At 34.2% G+C, this 21,117-nt stretch overlaps 1 protein-coding gene across 5 annotated transcripts in view; it reads left to right on the forward strand.

Moving 5' to 3' along the window:
* Nucleotides 1–21,117, forward strand: part of GSK3B (glycogen synthase kinase 3 beta) — a 190,177-nt gene that overhangs the window by 111,294 nt on the left and 57,766 nt on the right. For all 5 annotated transcript variants that reach the window (XM_074331491.2, XM_019729652.3, XM_019729653.3 and 2 more), the window contains exons 4-7: nucleotides 5,752–5,862; nucleotides 12,711–12,841; nucleotides 16,140–16,246; nucleotides 20,414–20,511. In XM_074331491.2, the coding sequence (XP_074187592.1) occupies nucleotides 5,752–5,862; nucleotides 12,711–12,841; nucleotides 16,140–16,246; nucleotides 20,414–20,511 (447 nt within the window). The remainder of the gene's footprint in view (nucleotides 1–5,751; nucleotides 5,863–12,710; nucleotides 12,842–16,139; nucleotides 16,247–20,413; nucleotides 20,512–21,117) is intronic.

Here is a 21,117-nt window from a genome sequence, read left to right on the forward strand (position 1 = left end):
ACTTCTGAATAACATACACTTTTGTATACTATAGATTCTTTTTAAAGGATTTATAGCTGTGACTCCTTAGCAAATTTATTGGAAGCCTAGTAACTATTCTTTGAAATTAGTACTTTCTCATTATGTTAGTAGACTGTTGTCAGTATGTTTATTTAAATTTTACTTTTGTATGTTGTATTTTTGTATTAGGCCCTTAAAATCTGCAGCTAATCTGTATTTAGGCATTCTGCTGATAACCCAACAGAGAGAGACAGTAAGAAAACTGGACCTGAGGTATTTCAGAAAAGTACAAGTGGTAGAAATGCTGAATCCTTGTCCTTCTTTCATCTCAAAATAATAGCATCTCAGTCTCATGAATTGTCTTTTGCACAAATCTCCAAACAAAACTACGTTAGGAACATGAAAATGTTCATATTTTTTCTACTGTGATCATGTTTCCTAGGGAGGAGCACTCTCCGCTCAGGGTTATTCCTGTGGCTGTTTTATCTGCAGCAGAACATCTGTAAATTTAACAAGAGCATCTAAAAAGCATGATGTTGAGCCCATTTATTTCAAATCGGGATTGATGGTAGTATTATTGGTTGATTGTTTTGGTTTTTCAGTCTTAGGACCCAGTTAGATTTTTTTTTTTAAGTGGATTTGATCTGAATACAAGCACAGAGCCATGATGTAAAAGGTAGTTCACAGAGTCTTTGGGTACAATGAGACATGTCCAGTCTTTCAGAAAATGAAGACATTTAAAAGGACAGCTTTTAAATGTCAAAGGGATATTTACATCATACCCACAAAATGGACAAACCTCTTCTGTGATTCTAAAGGAAATTGCAAGTTTTTGATCATTAATGGAATGAATAAACAAAGTTTATTTGAGCAAAAAGATAAGCTTATGTAAATCCACAAAGTACTAGTACAAATATAATTTGAACCCCCATATTTCTCACAGTGTAGTAAATTACAATTTCAACCTATAGCAGACATGGTTTAATTAACCCTTCTTTGATATGTTCTGCTTTGTTAGTATTATGAATAAAATACACTACCTGAAAATGGAGATGATCAGTACATTAAATTAAATCTGAACTGTACAAAGTAGAGTGGGATTATCTTTATTGATCTGAACACAATACTTCTGTAACCTAATACTGCATTGTTTTTCATTAACTGTACCTCAGTGTTGATTCCTCTTGAGTTCTGTTCAGTTATACCTATCATTTTTTTCCAGATGAATTACTATCAAGTCTTATCTGTCAGTCTACATAATAAATTGATACTTTGATTTTAATCATAGGGCTTTATATTTATCTTTGTTAAATTTTAAACTGTGGGTTTGGCTTAGCGTACCAGACCATTAGAGTTCTTTACATTTCTTATTTGGTCTTCCATGTAAGCCACTCTTCCTAGGCTGTGTGTCAATCTTCAGAGTTTTATTGAAGTTTGAAATTGTAAACTGACGCCCAAATCCATCCTCTGATGTGTTTTATTTGTTAATAATTTTTGAATTAGAATGCTTTTAGTTAAATCCTATACTCTCTGATTTACCAACCACTACCCCTTACTGCATTACACTTTTATGTTTGTTGCTTAGTCATTGAAAGCATTTACATTTACAACCCCTAGTAAATGAAATCATTTAGGAAAATAGTGACTGGGACGAGTGAAGGACAGAGCTTGTATCCCTAACTAGAAACCTTCCTTGATCTTGGCATTCATTTTTTCATTTTTTATTATTTTTTAATTTTAATTTTTTTTTTTTAAAGTTTGTTTTTCCAGGACCCATCAGCTCCAAGTCAAGTAGTTGTTTCAATCTAGTTGTGGAGGGCACAGCTCACAGTGGCCCATGTGGGGATCGAACCGGCAACCTTGTTGCTAAGAGCACCACACACCTGCTCTAACCAACTGAGCTAATGGGCCGCCCCTTGGCTTTGATTGTTCAAATCTTTTTATTCTTCACTTTTGTTATGATTGTTTAGCAAATGAACTAAATTGTAATACAGTTGCATGTACATCTCTAGGTCATTCATAAATATATCAGGATTAACCTTGTCATATGATTTATAAAAATCAACTAACCTTGTAATCAAATAACAGTTAAAAAAGGATAGCTTCGACGTCTGTGTTAATGACCTTTCAAAAACCCGAGACTCACCATTCCTTGAATTCTACTTAACACAGCAATCCCTTTGACACCAGTTTAGCCGTCTATTTACTCGCTTTATTGGACCTCACTTTCACTTGGAAGTGATCCTTGTCTAAATCTCAGTCTCCGAAATGTTAAGAGAAATCTTCGGCATTACTCTTGCTACCCTTGGGTTTCCATATGACCTCATCTCTTTACCAAAATTAGGCTTATCAGACATACACTCATTTTACTTTTAATCCTCCCTAACACTTAATCACTTATTTTAGGTGTACAGAAAGAAAAAAAAGTGGTGTCATTCCTTTTTAAAGATGATAATAGTTAAAATTTGAGTCTTTATTATGTGCCAGGTAATGTGCTTAAAGAACTTTATATGGATTATTTCTTATAATCTTATGACAGTCTTTTAAAGTAGATACCAGCATTAGCACTATTTTATAGGAAACTGAGGCTGAGAGAGGTTAAGAAACTTGCTTGTGGTCACATAACTTGTCGTAGCAGAGTTGGAAGTTCGGTGTAGTTTTGTGTGATTCACGCTAATTACTGTATAGCTTCTTTGTGTTCTTGTTCTCGTCTTATGATGTTCTAGAACCTTGCTTTATCACTTATCCCTTTTTTATAGCTTTATTCTGTTCATTCAGCCTACAAATAAATTGGGGTCTCTTAGCCATTAAAAAATACAAACACAAAGCACATCAACAATTTTTGTTATCTGCTTCTCCTCAAGATACCAGCTCCCAGCTGTCTCCTTATTTTCAACATAGGGATTTTGTAAGAACAAACTAAATTAACTGCCTCCTGTTTCTCACATGCCATTTGATGAACCATGATATACCAGATCCAACAACCTTTTCAGTCCTGTCCTTGCCCCTGAAATTAATTGTGATAGATAGATAGATAGATAGATAGATAGATAGATAGATAGATAGATAGATAGATAGAATATGTGTATATGTGTGCGAAAAAGAGGCGAGTGGGGAATTAATGATGCTGCTGAGGTTTTTAGCCTGAGCAATATCACCTAGACAGTTGAATATACTACTCTGGAGTTAAAGGCAGAGACCCGGGATATACATGAATTTGGGAGTCATCAATGTATAATAGTATCAGCTCGTCAGGGGAGTGAGCAAATGTGAAGAACAAAGATCTGATAACTGAGCCCTGGGATCCTCCATTTACTTCAGAGATAACGGAGAACAGAAGGAACCAGAATAGGAGAGCAAGAAGAGTTGTCTTTAAGGTAGGATGAAAACCAGAAGAGTACAGTGTTCTAGAACCCAAGTGAAGCAGGTGTTTCAAAGAAGGGAACATGACCAACTGTGTCAAATGGTAGTGCTAAGCCAAGTAGAAGGGAGAAATAAGATGACTAAAAATTGGCATTGGATTCAGCAACAGGAGAGACTATGGATCTGGATGATGAACGATTCTGGTGGAGTAGTGGTGCTCAAATTCTACGGGAATAAGTTTTAGAAAGAATTAAGACAAGACCGGTATTGGACAATCTCAGTGTGGACACCTCTGTTCAGGAATTTTGTTCATAAAGGGGACCAAAAAATACGATGGTAATTAGTGCAGTTAGAGGTTTTTTTTAAAACAATGGGAAAAATAACAGCAAGTTTGTGTACTGATTGTAATGCTCCCACAGAGAGAGAACAATTGATGAAGAAAGACAGGAAAATTACTGAAGCTGTGACTATGAATAGGAAAAACAGTATTTTTTTTTTTTTTTTACAAGTAGCAGGGTTTGTGTACATGTGTGCAAAAAAGGGGAATGGGGAATTAGAAAGGAACTGGCTTATCTCTAGAAAAGTGAAGGCAGAGGGTGCATGGGGATAGATGATGGTGGGTGGTACATGGGATGGTGCCAGCAAAGTCACCAGCGGAGGGTGAGAATGGGCAAAGAGGTATTGGAGGGTGAAGAGAAGGAGAGAAGAAATCACGTAGCTTGGAAAGGTGAATAGCAAATGTAGTATGATTGCTGGCTGATTGGATTTCTTGAAGATGAATTTAATATGAGACCAGTCAACACGATTTTAGGTTTGCAGCCGTGTTCATCTCTTGGGTACAGGCCTGGAATGGGTGGAAAGCTGGACTTAACCAGACTTGTGGTTTATCAAACAAGTATGACGTAAGAGAAGGGCTTACACACATGTGCGCACACACACACTCTCAGCAAACTTTTTCATAAAGGGTCATATAGTAAGTATATTGGTTCTGCAGACTATATGGTCTCTGTCACAACTACTCAGTTCTTGCCGTCGTAGCCCAAGAGTCATCACAGACAGTACTTAAGTGAGTGAGCATCACGGTGTTCCTATAAAACTTTATAAAAACAGGCAGCACGCCTTTGCTGGTCTTTACTGACCCCCACAGAGAGTGAAGGTAATGATAGATCATGGAATTTAAGCTGGATGTGGAGGGAAGAGAGGAGAACGTGAATGTGTGAGAGACAGTGAAAAGGTAGTAGTAGGGTCAGTGGCATGCTGTGTCCCTAAACTCTTCTGAACTCTGCTGTATTCTTTGAGCCCACATCTTGAGTATGGTTTTCTCGTTGCATGAAATGCTCCTTTCATACTCAGTTTAGGTGTCATCTCTTATACCTGTACCCTTGCTTCCTCTGTCATGGCTACTGACACATAGAAAATGTTCAGTAAATGCTGAGAATTGAAATTCTTCACCTCAGTTTGATAGGTAAGATGATATCAAATTGGGAAGATTGTGGAAGTTTGTTCACCTACAGATTTTCTCACTCAGTAGCCAATTCTAGACTTCAACTCAGTGATTATTCAACTTTGTTTTCTCCTTCAGTTTACTTATCTGATATTCACACGTTCAGGGGAAGGGTAGTGCTCTGTTTCTCTGTCTTACTTGGTACTTAGTTGGAATTCCCTTCTTTTCCTCCATTGATCTTGGGTTGGTGTTTTTATGCTGCTGAGAATGGATGTTTAAACATGTGACCTGCACTAAACTTGTGACTATGGTAACTTGCTGCTTTATAAGTTATTCTTTTTCTTTCAGTTAATTGTAGAAGACAAATGGTTGTTCTAGTACGTATAGACTATCAGATAACCATAGAATCTTTTTTGTATAGGTGAGAGAAATTTTGAAGACTATCTAGTCCAACTTTTCATATTATAGTTGAAGAAACTGAAGCCTAGAGAGATTTACACATCAGTTAGCAGCAGAGCTAGGGTTAGAAATGCACATTTTTAGCCCTCAATTCAACACTCACTTTACTACTCTGACACCTTTTCTGATAGGATATGAGGGCATTCATTTTCAAACTATAAAATATGAAATACTGTGACAGGTGATAATTTTGAATACCATATAACCTAAATAATAGTTTAAATATGATTAAGAAGCTTAACAGTATCGAAGTGGCTATGTTTTTTCCATGAAATTATTAATAAAAAGGTATGGTAGATCATTATTACTGTTGTGGTTATATTCTGAATTAATTTTGTATAATTAAAATTAAACATGTGAACCTTTTTTTAAATCTGAGTAAGTGGATGTATAGAACATTTACTGTAATTTGACTATTTAAATAAAGACTGGTTTCTAATCTTTTTTTTTTTTTTTTTTCATTTGTTTTTAATGACCTTTTTCAGAAAGATGAGGTCTACCTTAATCTGGTGCTGGATTATGTTCCGGAAACAGTATACAGAGTTGCCAGACACTATAGTCGAGCCAAACAGACGCTCCCTGTGATCTATGTCAAGGTATGGAAAAATGGAACAATTTCCCATTTTACAAAGTATATCATGAGCTAGGGAGAGGGTTGGGTGTGTTTTGACTATATTATCACATCTGAGACTGAGGGAGAAAAGCTAGGTATTGCTAGAGCTTCATTAAATTCTTGTACAGTTTTAAAGTGTGAAGCCTTCACCTTTTAAAGTTTCATGACTCAGGTATTAAGGATACTTGTTATCTTTCTGACAAGTGAATTTTTTCAGACAATTACGGACTTTAATTTTACTAGCCATAGTACCTTTTTATTTAATGTCTGATACCCTCGTTGTGCCACAGACTGAAATAAGAGCAAGCATGTCATATAAAATTATAAAACATAGTTATAAGTATGATCAAATTCAATGTTTTATTGCCATTTGTAGATACTTTGTGTCTGCAGCTGAAGTTTAAACTTTTGACAATTTTAAATACTGTGTTTCCCCAAAAATTAGACCGGGTCTTATATTAATTTTTGCTCCAAAAGACACATTAGGGCTTATGTTCAGGAGACATCATTCTGAAAAATCATGCTAGGACTTATTTTCCGGTTAGGTCTTATTTTCGGGGAAACACAGTATGCATAGACTATCAAGATGTTATTTAATTTTTTTGGTACCTGATATCAGTGCCATCTTGTTTATTTGCTAGAGCTCATGACAAAATGGCTAGAAATTTATCCAGCTTAATTCTGATTATCCAGTTACTGTTTATATTTCTAATATGTCTTATACATATTTTTTAAATCTCTTTGTTAGAGTCAGGATCCAAGTAAGGTCCACATGTTACAATTGGCTGATGTGCCTTTAATGTTTCTTTTAATTTCTAACCCCCACCTCCCACCCCCTGCCACCTCACATTCACACTCACGCTCTCTTTCTTGTTGAAGAAACTGGGTCATTGACCTACAGTTTCTTAATCTGGATTTTACTGATTGGATTACTGTAGTATAGTGTATTGCTGCCCTCTGTATTTCCTGTAAATTGGTGATTAGATAAATTTTTGTAGGAATCAAGACTACTTCATACACAGTTTTGAGTGCTTTCCTAAGGAAGAAGATAATATCTTTTTGTGATGCTTGTAGCCATTGATAATTGCCGATACATCCATTAATTCATCAAAGGTTACAAAATGTTGATATTTTAATGTTATTCCTTCTTTAATTTGTAAGCTAGAATAGTTCCATAAATAGAAACTTACCCATGTCAACTATTTGATTATTCTGAAATACAGTTTATATAAGAAAGACAGGATATATATTTGATTATGTCTCTATATTTACCAACTTTTATAAGTTGGTTTCATATCATTCACCAAAGGTGACCAATGACATACTTTTTCTTGTTGTTTTGTGTTTGTTTTAAAGCTTCTTGTATTCTTCTTAATAATCTTTGATAGCTTCCTTGCTTTCTAGCATGCACGACATTGTTCTAGGTTCATCTTATACCTTTCTTTCCCAGACTTGGAATGAGCCTTTTCTTCAAGGAAAGCTTATTCTTTTATTGGGAAATGATATTTAGAGACCATAGTCTGGAGGTTAAGGGTGCTGATTGCCACAGGGTTGGTTATTGTTTTTAGGTCTTTTTAGTGTGCAAAGCTAGAAAATATGTGGATAATTTTTTCAAAGGTAAAATGAATCCTTTTATTATCCCAAAGATAAATATATTATGAGATCATACTGATATTTCTAATTAAATATTGGAGGGCTTAACAGTCTTCCATCTGTATTTCCTATCTCTTAACATTAAAAATTCCATTTTTCAATGACTGTGTAATTACTTACTTTTTCTATCCCACACACTGCGTACAATAGTCTTAGGATAACAATACCAACGCTACCAACACTGGCTGAAAATAATTTAAGAGATTTTTGCAGCTCTTTGTATTCCCCTGGTATATCCCATGAGGTATGAATAGTCAAATTTCTCTACTTTAAAGAAACATTGAATAATTCCTATCTGTGTGATTATGCCTCATTGACTTTTGTTTGTTTCATTTTGCCTTTATTATAGATGATGTTTTAAAATTTTTTGAAAGTTAATTTTGCTTTAAATTTTACATCAAAAGAAAATATTTACAGTTCTAAAGTAAAGTCTACCAAATAAGGTATATACAGTTAAATAAGTTTAGCTTTTATCCCTATTTCCTCTACCCTATTCCTTCCCTCCCCCAGAGTTAGATATTTAAATTTCTTAATAGTTTATCCTACCATTTTATAAATAAGCAAATGTGTATAATTATTTTATCCCGCATCTCTTTTTAATGTAAATGGTTACATAATGTATATATTTCCTCTACCTCACTTTCTTATTTAAAAATATGTTCTGGAGATCACTCTTATTGTAGGTAGGTAGGTAGGTAGGTAGGTAGGTAGGTAGGTAGGTAGGTAGACAGATAGATAGATAGATAGATAGGTAGGTAGATAGATAGATACATACATACAGCTATTTTGCCTTTCTTTTTACAGCTGCATATTAATCTGTTGCATGACTATATCCTAATTTATTCAGCTGGTCACATTTTAATGGACATTGTTTTTCCATTCAGTTTTGTTTGTCATTTTGTTTTGGTTTTTGCTATTACAAATAATGTAGTGAAGAACCTTATGTGTATCTCTGTATTTTTGACAGCATATATTTGGATTAGATGCTCTGGCATCTGTATTTAAGAAAAAAATAAGATTATTATGCATATTGAAGTTGGCATACAAAGAAATATCTAGCATTCCCTTTTCCTACTTTTGGAAAAAAGAATGGTTCTTTTATACCGTGTTTCCCCAAAAATAAGATCTTAGCCAGACAATCAACTCTCACGCGTCTTTTGGAACAAAGATTAATGTAAGAGCCGGTCTTAAAGTAAAATAAGACCGGCTCTTATATTAATTTTTGCTCCAAAAGACGCATGAGAGCTGATTGTCTGGCTAGGTCTTATTTTTGGGGAAACGGTATAACCACAGTCCTTTTAGAGTCAAATCTATTGGCTGTGGACATTATTCTTTGAGGACACAAGTCTATTCTTATCTTTAAGGGTCTGGAAAGATAAAAACATTGTCTGGAATTGATAAGTTGATGCCGTTCACTTACTCATTCTACATAGTTTATGAAAAGTTTTTTGTGTGTGAAAAATCCTGGATTGGGAGATGGAAATAAAAGTGATAAACACATATAACTTTTGCCTTCACAGACTTCACCACCTAATAAGAACCTGTTTGGCACACGTTACCAAAATGGGAGCTGTAGTTCTTTGTGATGTTTTGTTTTTTGACTTGCACTTTTTCTGGGGGAGTTGAGTATTTCTATGACCTTATTGCTTCAAACCTCGTTCTTCACTGCTTTTATAGTACTAATCACTTTGTAGCTGATGATGGTTATATGTATGTTAAGTGTTTGAGCACCTTTTCTTTTCTGATGAGCTTTTTAAAAATAAGTGGGCTTTAAAACACAACTCTAAAACAGATGGCTGGCAATCATCGTTGTAAACTTGAATTTTTTTTTAATTGAAATGTTATGTTTAAGGACAGGCTCTGGGTACACAAGGGAGCTGGATGCATTTTTGTGAATCATGAACAAAATTATTATTCCACTATTTGTTTTAAACAGGTTTAGTAGCACAGAGGAGAGGACATTGGACTTAGTTAGATTTGATAACTTTGTAATAGGGTTCACATTGTGTTCAACTGTTAATTAGGCCTCAGTCACCTCGCCTGTAAAAATTAGGATGCGTGTATCTCACAGAGTGATTGCAAGAATCAAATAAACAAATGGAGGAAACACATTTGGTTTGACAGTACATGTTAAATAAATCTTGAATTTAAACGTGTTAAATATCTCTGAGTTTCTAAGTGTTTATCATTCTAGTCTTTTACTTAGTGATCAAGCTATTTAACAATTACAGTTTTGCACATTTCGTTAATGGAATAAGAATATGGCAAAAGAAAGAAAGAAATAATTAAAAGAGCAGTACTTATCCAAGCCTCTACAGAATATTAAGTGTGTGATATTGGACAAATTGCTTAACCTCTGTGCTTCAGTTACTTTATATGTAAAACAGAAATAATAGTAGAGCCTGTTACATAAGGATTAAATGAAGTACTACATGCAAAATGCTTAGAATAGTGCCTGACACACAATCCGTTGTTTTTCTCATTATTGCTATCTTTCTAGTGTAGTAAGCCTCCGTTATCCTAGAAATACTCTTTTACAGAGTCCAACAACAACAATAAAAGATATAAAATTGCATATTTCATTCTTTATCTTGACTTTTCCAAAGATAAAGTGAAGAGAATGTAGATAGAGTAGATCTTGCAGGGGACTGAATAGAGTAAAAAGACACCTTAACCTTATTTAAACTCTTAAACATTTTTGACAAAGAAAGTGTTTTTTCCCCCCACTAATTTTTGCCTAGACATTAGTACCTGATACAGAGTTAATAAAGTCTCTCCTTTAGTAAATTAATGTCTGTGAGTTCAATTTCTTATGGAAACATATTTTCTTAGCTGTAGTGAACTTAAACTCTTAGAATTCTGAGAGTAAGCTTTAAGACTTGGAGACTGATTCTGTGAAGAATGATACAATAACAGTTACAAGGCTTTTAAAATTTACGTAAATTCCTTAATTTTAACTTTGGTGGCAAAATGCTGACCCAATTGAAGATCTTATCTGTACATTTTACATCGTGCTTCATTTTAATGTAAGCGGGCATTTTCCCGCCAAATCGCGTCATAACGCGGGGCTTTTTTGACATTTTCTCGCCAAAATTAGACTTTCCGTAAAATATTCATATCTTTCGATCTATTTGATATTTTTCTATGAAACTTTCAGTGTTTTAGTTTAAAAAGAGGTCTCTATTTATTTACTTTGCAAAATTTTTGCCGGTTCCAACTAGAGGCGATATGACAAGTTTACTCGTTTCCCGCAAAAAATGTGTCAAAGAGGGCTTAGACTTTTCCAGCTTTAGTTCAGTATAGCAAGCATGTACTGACATTCACCTGTCGGCAGTTTTCATCATGCCCGTTTGAAGGAAAGTAGGTCCCATGTTAACTTTAGTTAACTAAGTCTTAACAATAACTTCTAAATATGGTGCCTTATGTCAATGCTTTACCTGATCTTTAATTGTCTTTTTTGTTGTTGTTTTTACCAAGACACTGGTATCTTTGGTTTCAATCATTTCAAAAATTCTTCACGTGGTATATAACTTTGGGGTAGAGGTCAGAGGTGAGTAGTCAGAAAAATTTAAAAGTGAACCAGAACACTGACCTTGGGAAAAACAGAAGGTTGACCCTTTAATACAGGGGGTTAAGGGCACTGACCCCCACCATGTGCACTCACGGTCAGAAATTCTATAACTTTTGACTCCCCTAAAACTTAACTACAGATAGTCTACCATTGACTGGAAGCCTTACTGATAACATAAACAGGCAATTAACACATGTTTTGTATGCTGCATGTATTATATACTGTATTCTTAAAATAAAGTAAGCTAGAGAAAAGAATATTAAGGAAATCATAAGGAAAGTACATTTACAATACTATACTGTGTTTATTGATACTGTAAGTTTATTATCTGTTTACAAAATAAATCGTCTCTTTCAGTACCTACGGCAATATTGTCTTATATGATACAAAACACGGTAGATAGCGTACCGTGTTTCTCCAAGTATAAGACCTAGCCGGACAATCAGCTCTAATGCGTCTTTTGGAGCAAAAATTAATATAAGACCCAGTCTTATATTATATTATACCGGGTCTTACATTAATTTTTGATCCAAAAGATGCATTAGAGCTGATTGTCCGGCTAGGTCTTATTTTCGGGGAAACACGGTATGTATTACTAACAGTAGACATCAAAAATGAAAAGATAATGTGAAAAAGAAATTCATTTATTTACGGGTATAACAATTCATGCATTGGTAACAAAGAAGTAGCAGTATGATAGCTTCATGGTAGCCTGGTGTAATTGATATGTGATTGTTTCACGGTAGTAAGGAACTCTCTAAAAATTTTTTCAACATACATAGTTGTTGAAAAAAAATCCACATATAAATGGATCCATGCAGTTCAAACCCATGTTGTTCAAGGGTCAACTATACTTACTTTCTTCATAAAGTCAATCAAGGGTCTGATTCTTTCCTGCAGTCCCAGTTCTCAGTACTTTTTTCCTAATAAAATTGAAATAAATATTCTTTTAAGTTGATGTCAGTAATCAGCTAGGATCTGTTTTTAAATAGCATTTTAAAGTCTACTTATTTCTGGAGGATATTAATAGGAAGTATAGTGATGCTCTTTACAAGGTTACTGATGTTGTAATAAATCATTAATTATAGATTTTTCTCAATTAACATGTGAATTTTTCCAGGCCACTGTATCAGTAACCTCTGGGGCTGACATCTCTGAGAATTATTGTTCTAAAGATGAAACTGCAAATACTTTTAAAGAATGATGAACTTAAAAAAACAGAAGACTTGGCGTTTGGTCTAAACTTTGCTACTTATTAGTCACATGCTTTTGGAATACCTCTCTGAGTTTTTTATCTATTTGGGAAAAAAAACACCCCATCTTAGGCTTGTTGTGAGATGTAAGTAAAATAAAAAGTTACAAGCACATTGTAAAATCTCCCTTTTTAAGTTATTAAAGGATGGTACAAATAGAACATGTAGTTAATGAAACTAATTAGTTGATTGATACAGAAATGACATGAAACTTGTTACAGGAAGGTTGAGTGCTAATAATCCCTGGCATTTCACCTGTTTTGTTCTGAAAAATCTGTTACTTCATTTACTGCTTAAGGTTTCTGATTTGTTTGGGATAGGAGGTATTCAATTAATTTTTACTATTTATTCCAGTTGTATATGTATCAGCTGTTCCGAAGTTTAGCCTATATTCATTCCTTTGGAATCTGCCATCGGGATATTAAACCACAGAACCTCTTGTTGGACCCTGATACAGCTGTCTTAAAACTCTGTGACTTTGGAAGGTAAGCTAGCTCTCCTCTCCCTGTTTTCTCCCCTCTTACCTCACCTTTCTACCCCATATGTTCTTTTTAAATATATTTCTTTTATAATGTCAGTCTAAAAAAGCTATAGTTCTCATTCAAGGAATATAAATTAGAGCAGTTTCTTGCGAGGGTAGCTTTGGTAAATTCTGTCAGAATTATAAATGCATGTAGTCTTTGCCCAGCAATTTAACTTCTAAGGAATTATTCCCTTAGAAATACACATTTACAAAATAGTGTGTATACGGGGATTTTTATCATAGCATTGTTTATAAATGTCTGTCAGTAGGAAAATGACGAGATAGATTATGGTACCTATGCATATAATGTAGTACATGTAGCTGTGAAGAAGCATGAGCTGGCTCTCTATGAACGGAAAAGGAGTGATCTCTAAGAAATACTAAATTAAAGCAAGGTCAAGACTGTACATATAGTATGCTATCTTTGGTGTTTTAAAGACACACAGAATGTAGTCATATGTATACAGATACATGCATGGCTTATTTCTGGAATGATATATAATAAATCCATAATACTATTTGCCCCTAGGAAGGGGAACTGGGAGTATAGTATAGTATAGTTAGGGAACTTTTTCATTGATTGTACTTTTGTGTTGTTTGAATTTTTATTATGTGTATGTATTTCTTTTTCAGTAAGAACTAATTTTTAAAAAATACTTATTATACATTACTGTGTATCTTCAGAGTTAATCGCAATTTAGAGGTGCAGTAAGAGGTCTAATAGCAGTATTTTCTTCTTTTCCCACTATAATTTAATCTCTTATCCTCCCTTTTCTGCAAATTCCAATGCACTTTCTGTTTTCTTAAACTCAATCCTTGGTAACATAGTGTGTAATAAGACTTCATCCTTTCCATCTCCATAGTGTTCAGCATCTTTTACCTCTCTGATCTAACCTTTCAACATGAAGCCAAGCCTGTATCCCCATGTAACTCAGTCAGTTACCTTCTACCTTCTCTCTAGTGTAATCACCTAGAGTCTTCGCTCTCCTCTCAGTCTCTAAGACATGTCTGAGTAACTTGGATTCTCTCCAATTTTTTTCATTCTCTCAAATTTTTATTTTTCAACTCAACTCTTTATAGATATTGACCCAGTGCTAATATCTGTATTTCTACCTCTTTGTAATACTTTTATGTCAACCCAAATTTAAAGTCTAGGTTTAATATAGGATGTATTTTCCACAGGCTGTCTCTTGAGAGAGAGTCTTAATAAGCCCATCTGCTCTGTCATGAGTTAATTCTTCTTAGTATCACAAGGGTTTCCTCTTTCAGACCATTCCCTTTTAATAGTTTTCTAATTTCAGACACCTATTACAAGATGCAACTCATTTTGGAGGCTATAACTCTGTCCTTTCAACTATAAGAAATGGTGAAGGATATTAAATCAAAACTCTTTATTTGATGCCTGAAACAAAGCACTACTATTATTATCTGTAGGACCAACTACCTAAATCAGATGAGTTTTGTTTTTATGAAGTGTCTCCCCCACTGAGAGTATCTGATTGGTATGGACTGGAAAAGACAGACGACAAGTTCAGTAGGGTTTCCGCTTCCACCAGAGTGTCTACACTGTTGCAATGGGTCATTCTGTTGGGATATAGAAATCGCTTTGTTCTAATGTATTTGGGACAGGGACTTCACTTGTATGGTAATACCTCATTTTTAATAGCTCTGATAACAAAGCCCTTTTTGGTTTTTAACAGTTTGTTTAGGCAAGTAGAGTTTGGGATATACTTTAGATCCTTAGTGCCAGGTTGGTGGTGACTTAAAGAAAACAGTATTACTGTCTTAGCAGTAATTCTTTACTGGATGAAACAGGACCTGGAGGTAGGTGAAGGGCTAGTTGGGCTTTCTTAGGACTATATGTGATTACGGTATTAGACGCTCTCAACCCTCAAAGGGCAGGAAGTTACAGCCAGACTCACTTGAAACGAAAGAACGTAACTCCATCAAGCAGTGAAGAAATCTACAGGCTGCGGAGTTTCCAGTAATATCTTCTTTATCTTATAGTGAATTTCTGACTATATAATTGGAGTTTGTCTTGTTAATGAAAAAAATTCTTCATAAGGTAGAAAGGTTTTATCAGTTATGCTGAAAAAATATCTCAACTTTCATATAGCTTAAAAACAGGGAGTAATATTTTTTAATTTATGAAATGGTTGCTGTGTGTCAGTACTTGTGGAAAATGTTAAAAAATAAACTGCCTCCCACCTTCAAATCTTGTGATGAAAGAAAAATGGGTTAAGGTCAGAGTTATCATGGACCAGAACTAAATGGAAGAAAAGAAAGCCCAAACTTTGAAACCCTTGTGACCACTTTCATCCATCTCTACTCTGATTTTCCCGTACCTTTACCCCCCAAAATTTTTTACCTTCTCTTGTTACTTATATTTTTATTTTTATTTTGTTGTTTGTATTCATTTCCTGTATTTATTTTTGCTATTATTATATGTCAAAATAGTTAGCTTCTACGGCTGTTTTTTTATTTCAGTTTGTCTTCAAGTTATCTTGAGAGACATCTTAAAAGAAACTGATTTTAATTTACTTTAATATTTAAAATACATGCCACAAAGTTTCGGAAGGAAAATTGGATTAAGAGAACATGTAATTGAACTTAGGACAACAGAGTTAGATTCATCTCTGAACCATCTCTGCCCTGAAGGAGTGAGCCTGTCTTTTTTATTGGGTAATGGATGTTTAGACAGTTAATAAATTGACAGAGATGGTGGGGAAATGAATTAGATTGGGTCTGTGAGCCTTAGGATATTGATACTCATTCTGAGTCAGAAGTCAAATTATAAAAGAGTAGCCAATTTCTTACCCTTAAAAAAAAAAGGGTAAAGAGTGTTCATTCTTATGTTATAATCTATTACTGTGCCTTTTGATAGGGAGAGATACCTCTTACTTTTCTGCCCTTTCTTCTTTGTATTTTGTTTTGGAGATGGAATTTAGGGAACAAAGGATCAGAAGAAATCCAGCATTTATCCTTTTGTGACTTTTTATCTCTTTTTCCTTAGGTGACAGTTATGAAATGAAGTCTTTAAAAATTACTATTATTTTTTAAATTAATGTTATGTTAAAATTATGTTTCATTTGTCAGATAGATATGGTTCATATTTTCTTTTTCATATGCTGCATGATTGGAATTGTATGACTTAGATAAACATTCAGTGTTGTGTGAATGATAGCAGTTTAGGATTTCTTAAGGTTTAGATTTAGTTAAAAGACTTTCTGCTTTTTATTTTTATTTTTATTTTTTATTAGTGCAAAGCAGCTGGTCCGAGGAGAACCCAATGTTTCGTATATCTGTTCTCGGTACTATAGGGCCCCAGAGTTGATCTTTGGAGCCACTGATTATACCTCTAGTATAGGTAAGTACTAAATCTGAGTAATGGCTTGTCATTAATCACTTAATCTTGTTTTTAGTCATTTAGTATTACTAATCTATACTTTAACTTAAATGTAAAGATAGATATGCCCTAAAATCTTTCTTCTTAAAGATTGACATGCAAAAAATGTGTAGAATGTTTTCAATTTTACCTTTTAGAACTTAAACTGTATTTATGATTCTCCTTTTAGGTTTCTTCGATTATTAGAATAATAATATTTAATATTCACTTTATGAGTGCATGATTTCTTTATGATTACATTTGTTTTTAACTTAAACTTCCAAATAAATCCTAAATATACTTTTCTTTCCTTTTTCTAAATTTTAATTCCCCTGAAATACTCACTTCTGAGCTTGATCACCAGTTAGAGAATTTGCATCCATGAAGTTTACGGTGATAGTAATGGGATGACCATATTGTTGATATTCCTACTGTGCTGTCTCAATTGGTTGATTTTAATTCAGGTTTAAAAAAACCACTCTGACTTCTTCATTAGTAGTTTGGCTAAACCCACGATTCTGTAGAAGTTTTCATGAAGGATCTTTAATGATAGAAGGCATTGAATACAGACAATTTGCTTCAATCTTCACTGACCTCTTCTGCCCCCTTCTGCCCACGCGTCAGAGTAAACACAGAGTGTATGATCAGGTAGACATGAATAGGAAGCTAAGAAAGCCTTAGGCCTTAGGCGAGGTGTGAGTGGAGGTCGGAATTATTGTATTGTTATATATTGTTTCTGAAGAGAATTCCTTAGTCCAAACAGAAACAAAAGCATACAAATACCAAGCAAACAAACACCACCACCACCTCAGTAACAGAAAACTAAGAATAATCAGAACTTGTATAGTTTTTGTTTTTTGATACAAGTAGAAATTCTCTGGTGAACAAAGACCTCTAAACAGAAACACATTTCCATTTTTATTATGCCAAGGGGCCAGAAGTTTTATCCACCATTTCTTTTGTACCACTAGTGCAATTGTGAACACAGTGAAAAAGGCAAATAACATCTTAGTATTTTATAAAAATAGCTTTGCCTTTCAGGAACTCTGAAAAGGTCCAGGGGCTTGCGGCTCTGCACACCATACTTGGGACCTGTAGCACTGGGGGATAGAGAGTGTAATTGTGTGTGTGTGTGTGTGTGTGTGTGTGTGTGTGTGTGTGTGTGTGTGTTGCTCCAGGTTTCATCATGGCTGCATTATTTGGCAGTGTTAAGGGATAAATGAGAAGTGAGTTGCAGGTTTATTACTACTTAACTAAGCTGTCAAGTGGACATTACTAATAGTTCTGCCTACCTTTCTGAGTGGCTGTGAGGATTAAATAAAATGTCAGTAAAAAGTACTATAGAGATGAAAGGTAGTATTCTTTTTGTGGTTAACTTGACTCTCTCCAAGAGCACATTTCAGCCCTTTATCTTTAGAGAGGGATTTTCCAGCTGCTTTATATTTTATTCAGATACATGCTACTGATCATCTGCATACCAGCTACTGGGATGAGTTGTGCCTGAGTAGATGCAGTTTGCTTCTTTTAAAAAAGTTATGACCACATCATCTGACACATTAAAGCATGTGTATATAAACCTTTGACCTTCTTAAGAGTGCATTACTTCAATAAATGTCCGTGTGCCTGGCAGTTCTTTGGAATCTTCTCACAAAAGGACAGTATAGTCTGTTTTATCAGTTAGGAACCAGTTCTCTGGGTGTTAGGAGCACCTGCTTTTCAGTAGCCTCCTTTGCGTGGCTAAGGCCAGATTCTGACTTCTGACTTTCTTGGCTTAGGACTCACCATGTGCCACTGATCTAATTCTGGGGCCTTTTGAACCCCAAGGAGCCTAAATTTGGCCTCCCTTTTTAGATTTAGGATACTTACCTCTGAAGACTCTGGAAGATTTATAAACAGACAAAAACAAAGGTATTTAAAAGTGTACTAATACAGGTACATTTTAGAAATTTTTAACAGTGATTTTTGAAGTGAAAGAGTAGTTGGTTCTGGCTATATTATTACCGTATTTGGGTATAACCAGAGGTAAGCCTGATGGTCCTGTTATATTGTCTTACTGAGAAATGGCAGCGTGAGAAACAGCTGCTTGATAAGGAATTGAACTTACAGACCCTTGAAGAAACAGTTAGTTATTCTGTGATAGGTAGTTATTTAAGACAGTGGTATCTTGACTGGGAATTGAAATTCAGCTCCAGGCCTATCTCTGCTGTTCAGTAGTGTCACTTTGGACAAGTCATTGAACTTTATTATGCCTTAATTTCCTTATCTGTGAAGTAAACGTGTTAAGCTATTAATAGATGCTCTTGAAAGATTGCTTTTACCATGAATTAGAGTTAAGTAGGAAATAGTATACCATTTTAGCTCAAATCCCAAATAAACAGAAAATTCAGTGTGCCAAAGCACTTATTTTTTTGTTCTTTCTGTTCTTTTATTCTTGTTGGAGAATATCATCCATTTGTCCATTGTGAGGTAAGAACAGATTTTGGTATTTCTCAAAAAAATGAATGATAAATATCTTGGTTTTAGTAATTTGCCTGAGTTAACATATACTGAACACCACTAGTATAGTTGCCACTTGAACCTTTGATTATTAATCTTCTGTGGCAACCACTAAGCAATAGTATTCCTTAATGTTTTACTCCCTGTCTCCCATATTTGTAGCTTGAATCCTGCCTAAGAAAGTGTCTTCCGTGCTTTTTTAATGAAAGTGTAATTATTCCCCTACAATTTTTCCAGCCTTGTCTTCTGAGATGAATTATTCTGTATTATAGAGGAAAGAAGTGAGTGCATATTACCTTTAACCTAATTAGCGAGGTAAAGGGATACTTTGAAACCTAGATCAAAATAAAGCATTTACATTAATAAGGAGATAGATGTTTTCCACTGGATTTGATTTTAAGAGTTAATGTTACTATTAGCTTTGAGTAAGATTTCCTAGCAGATTTTCGTATTTGTTTCATTTAGCAATTTCCTAATATTATCAAGGAGGGCTTTTTTGACCTATGTCTGCAAAATAGGTGTCTTGGTTGTCATTATATGAAAGTGGACAAAACTGACTTAAATTTCTTAAATGAATTTTGTGTCATTATTTTTCTCGGTTACTAAATAGAATCACTGGAGCAGCAATTACTAGTTCCTCTTGAGAGTGCATGTCACCATATCTGACCTCTTAAATTATTTGTTGTCTGTCCCCATGCCATTCCACTGTTCTCCTTCCCTACTGTTAGATAGGAATGCCCAGCAATGATTTATGTTTATCTCCCTAAAGCACTTGATTGTTGGTTCATACAAAACCCAGCAATCTCAGGCATCCAGAAACTGAAAATTAGCTTTTCTTTGCAGGAAGTCTTAATGATGGGCTATAGATAGAGTGACCATATAACTTATCTTCCCGCTTGGTAATACTATTAAAGGAGAAAGGGGATGCGATTAGTAATTATCCTAGGACAATAGATCTAAACCAGGATGATTTTGGAAAGGCAGGATGTATGCTTTAAATTATTTTTTTAATTTATTAATTAAATTTATTTATACATTATTAAAATTTATTAATTAAATACTTTTTAAAAATTTTCTTCAGGGATTGAAGTTTCCACTTTGACTTAAAAGTGAATTTTCAAAATACAGTATATTGTATCTTTGCATTTAAAAATTATATGACATATTTAAGCACATTTTCCTGTCCATATTATCGCATAAAAGTCAACTATTTGAGGTCTAAAAATTTTTCTCAGATTTTGCATTGGCTTAAAACTCTATGTACAGGAGATTGAACCCTTCGTTGTTGCTACTCTGTTAACACCGGCTAATGTGTCACTTTAAATATGATAAGTAGATAATCATGCCTTAAGTTTTGGTACTATATTCCCCTGTCTTGGTTGTTGAAGACTTGAACCTGATATTTGATAATTAAATAGACTTTACTTTTTTTTGAATGTTATTAGCCTTGTTTCCTCTTTCGTTAAGTTTAATACAGTTTTAAAATGCATTAGGAATAGTTTGATGACTTTTTTCCTCTGTTCTGGATTGTACAATCTTTTGGTTTTAATATTTATTCCGTGATCAAAGTGAAACTAGAAAATGTATATAAATATTTTTCAACTCAACTTAAGCTACACAATATTAATGAGCCTTTGTTTCTTTTCTCTTCAGACGTATGGTCTGCAGGCTGTGTGCTGGCTGAGCTGTTGCTAGGACAACCAATATTTCCAGGGGACAGTGGTGTGGATCAATTGGTGGAAATAATCAAGGTGAGATTTGAATTGGAATTTTTGAACTGGAAGGCATTTTGTTATTATTCTAAGTGCGTATAACACACACCTCCATGAAAAACTTAAAAATGGAGACAGTGATCCAAGATCACAAAGCAAGTTTAGCTATAGAGGAAGTGTAAGAACACAGCCTTTGGTTTCTAATTGAGTTATTTTTCTGCTGTATGATCCTGGAAAAGCCATTTTGCATATCTGATGCAAAAAAGGATACATCTGTAAAGTACACAACTGTAAGATCACTAAATTGTATATAAACTGAATACAAGCACAAACTATGTCTGATTTTGCTCACCATGTACTTTGTTCCTAATACTTTGCTGAGCACATAGGAAATGCTTGCATTTATTTAATATATTGATATTTGTAAAATGGAAGAATGAGTATCTATATATACAAGTACATCACTTATAGAAACAGAAATTTGACTCATCAGTTTAATATAATTTTATTTATTAGGTCTGTCAACACTTTTAATAACAACAGATTCAAAATATTATCTTGGAATTAATATTGTCCCTTAAGAACAGTGGGGGGGGGAGATTTGAATTGAGTTTTTAAATGTAATTTTTAAAAGTTTTTAATATT

The sequence above is a fragment of the Rhinolophus sinicus genome, chromosome 17 (genome assembly GCF_057876585.1).
Source record: "Rhinolophus sinicus isolate RSI-liver-muscle chromosome 17, RSI-T2T, whole genome shotgun sequence".
NCBI classification, from domain to species: domain Eukaryota; kingdom Metazoa; phylum Chordata; class Mammalia; order Chiroptera; family Rhinolophidae; genus Rhinolophus; species Rhinolophus sinicus.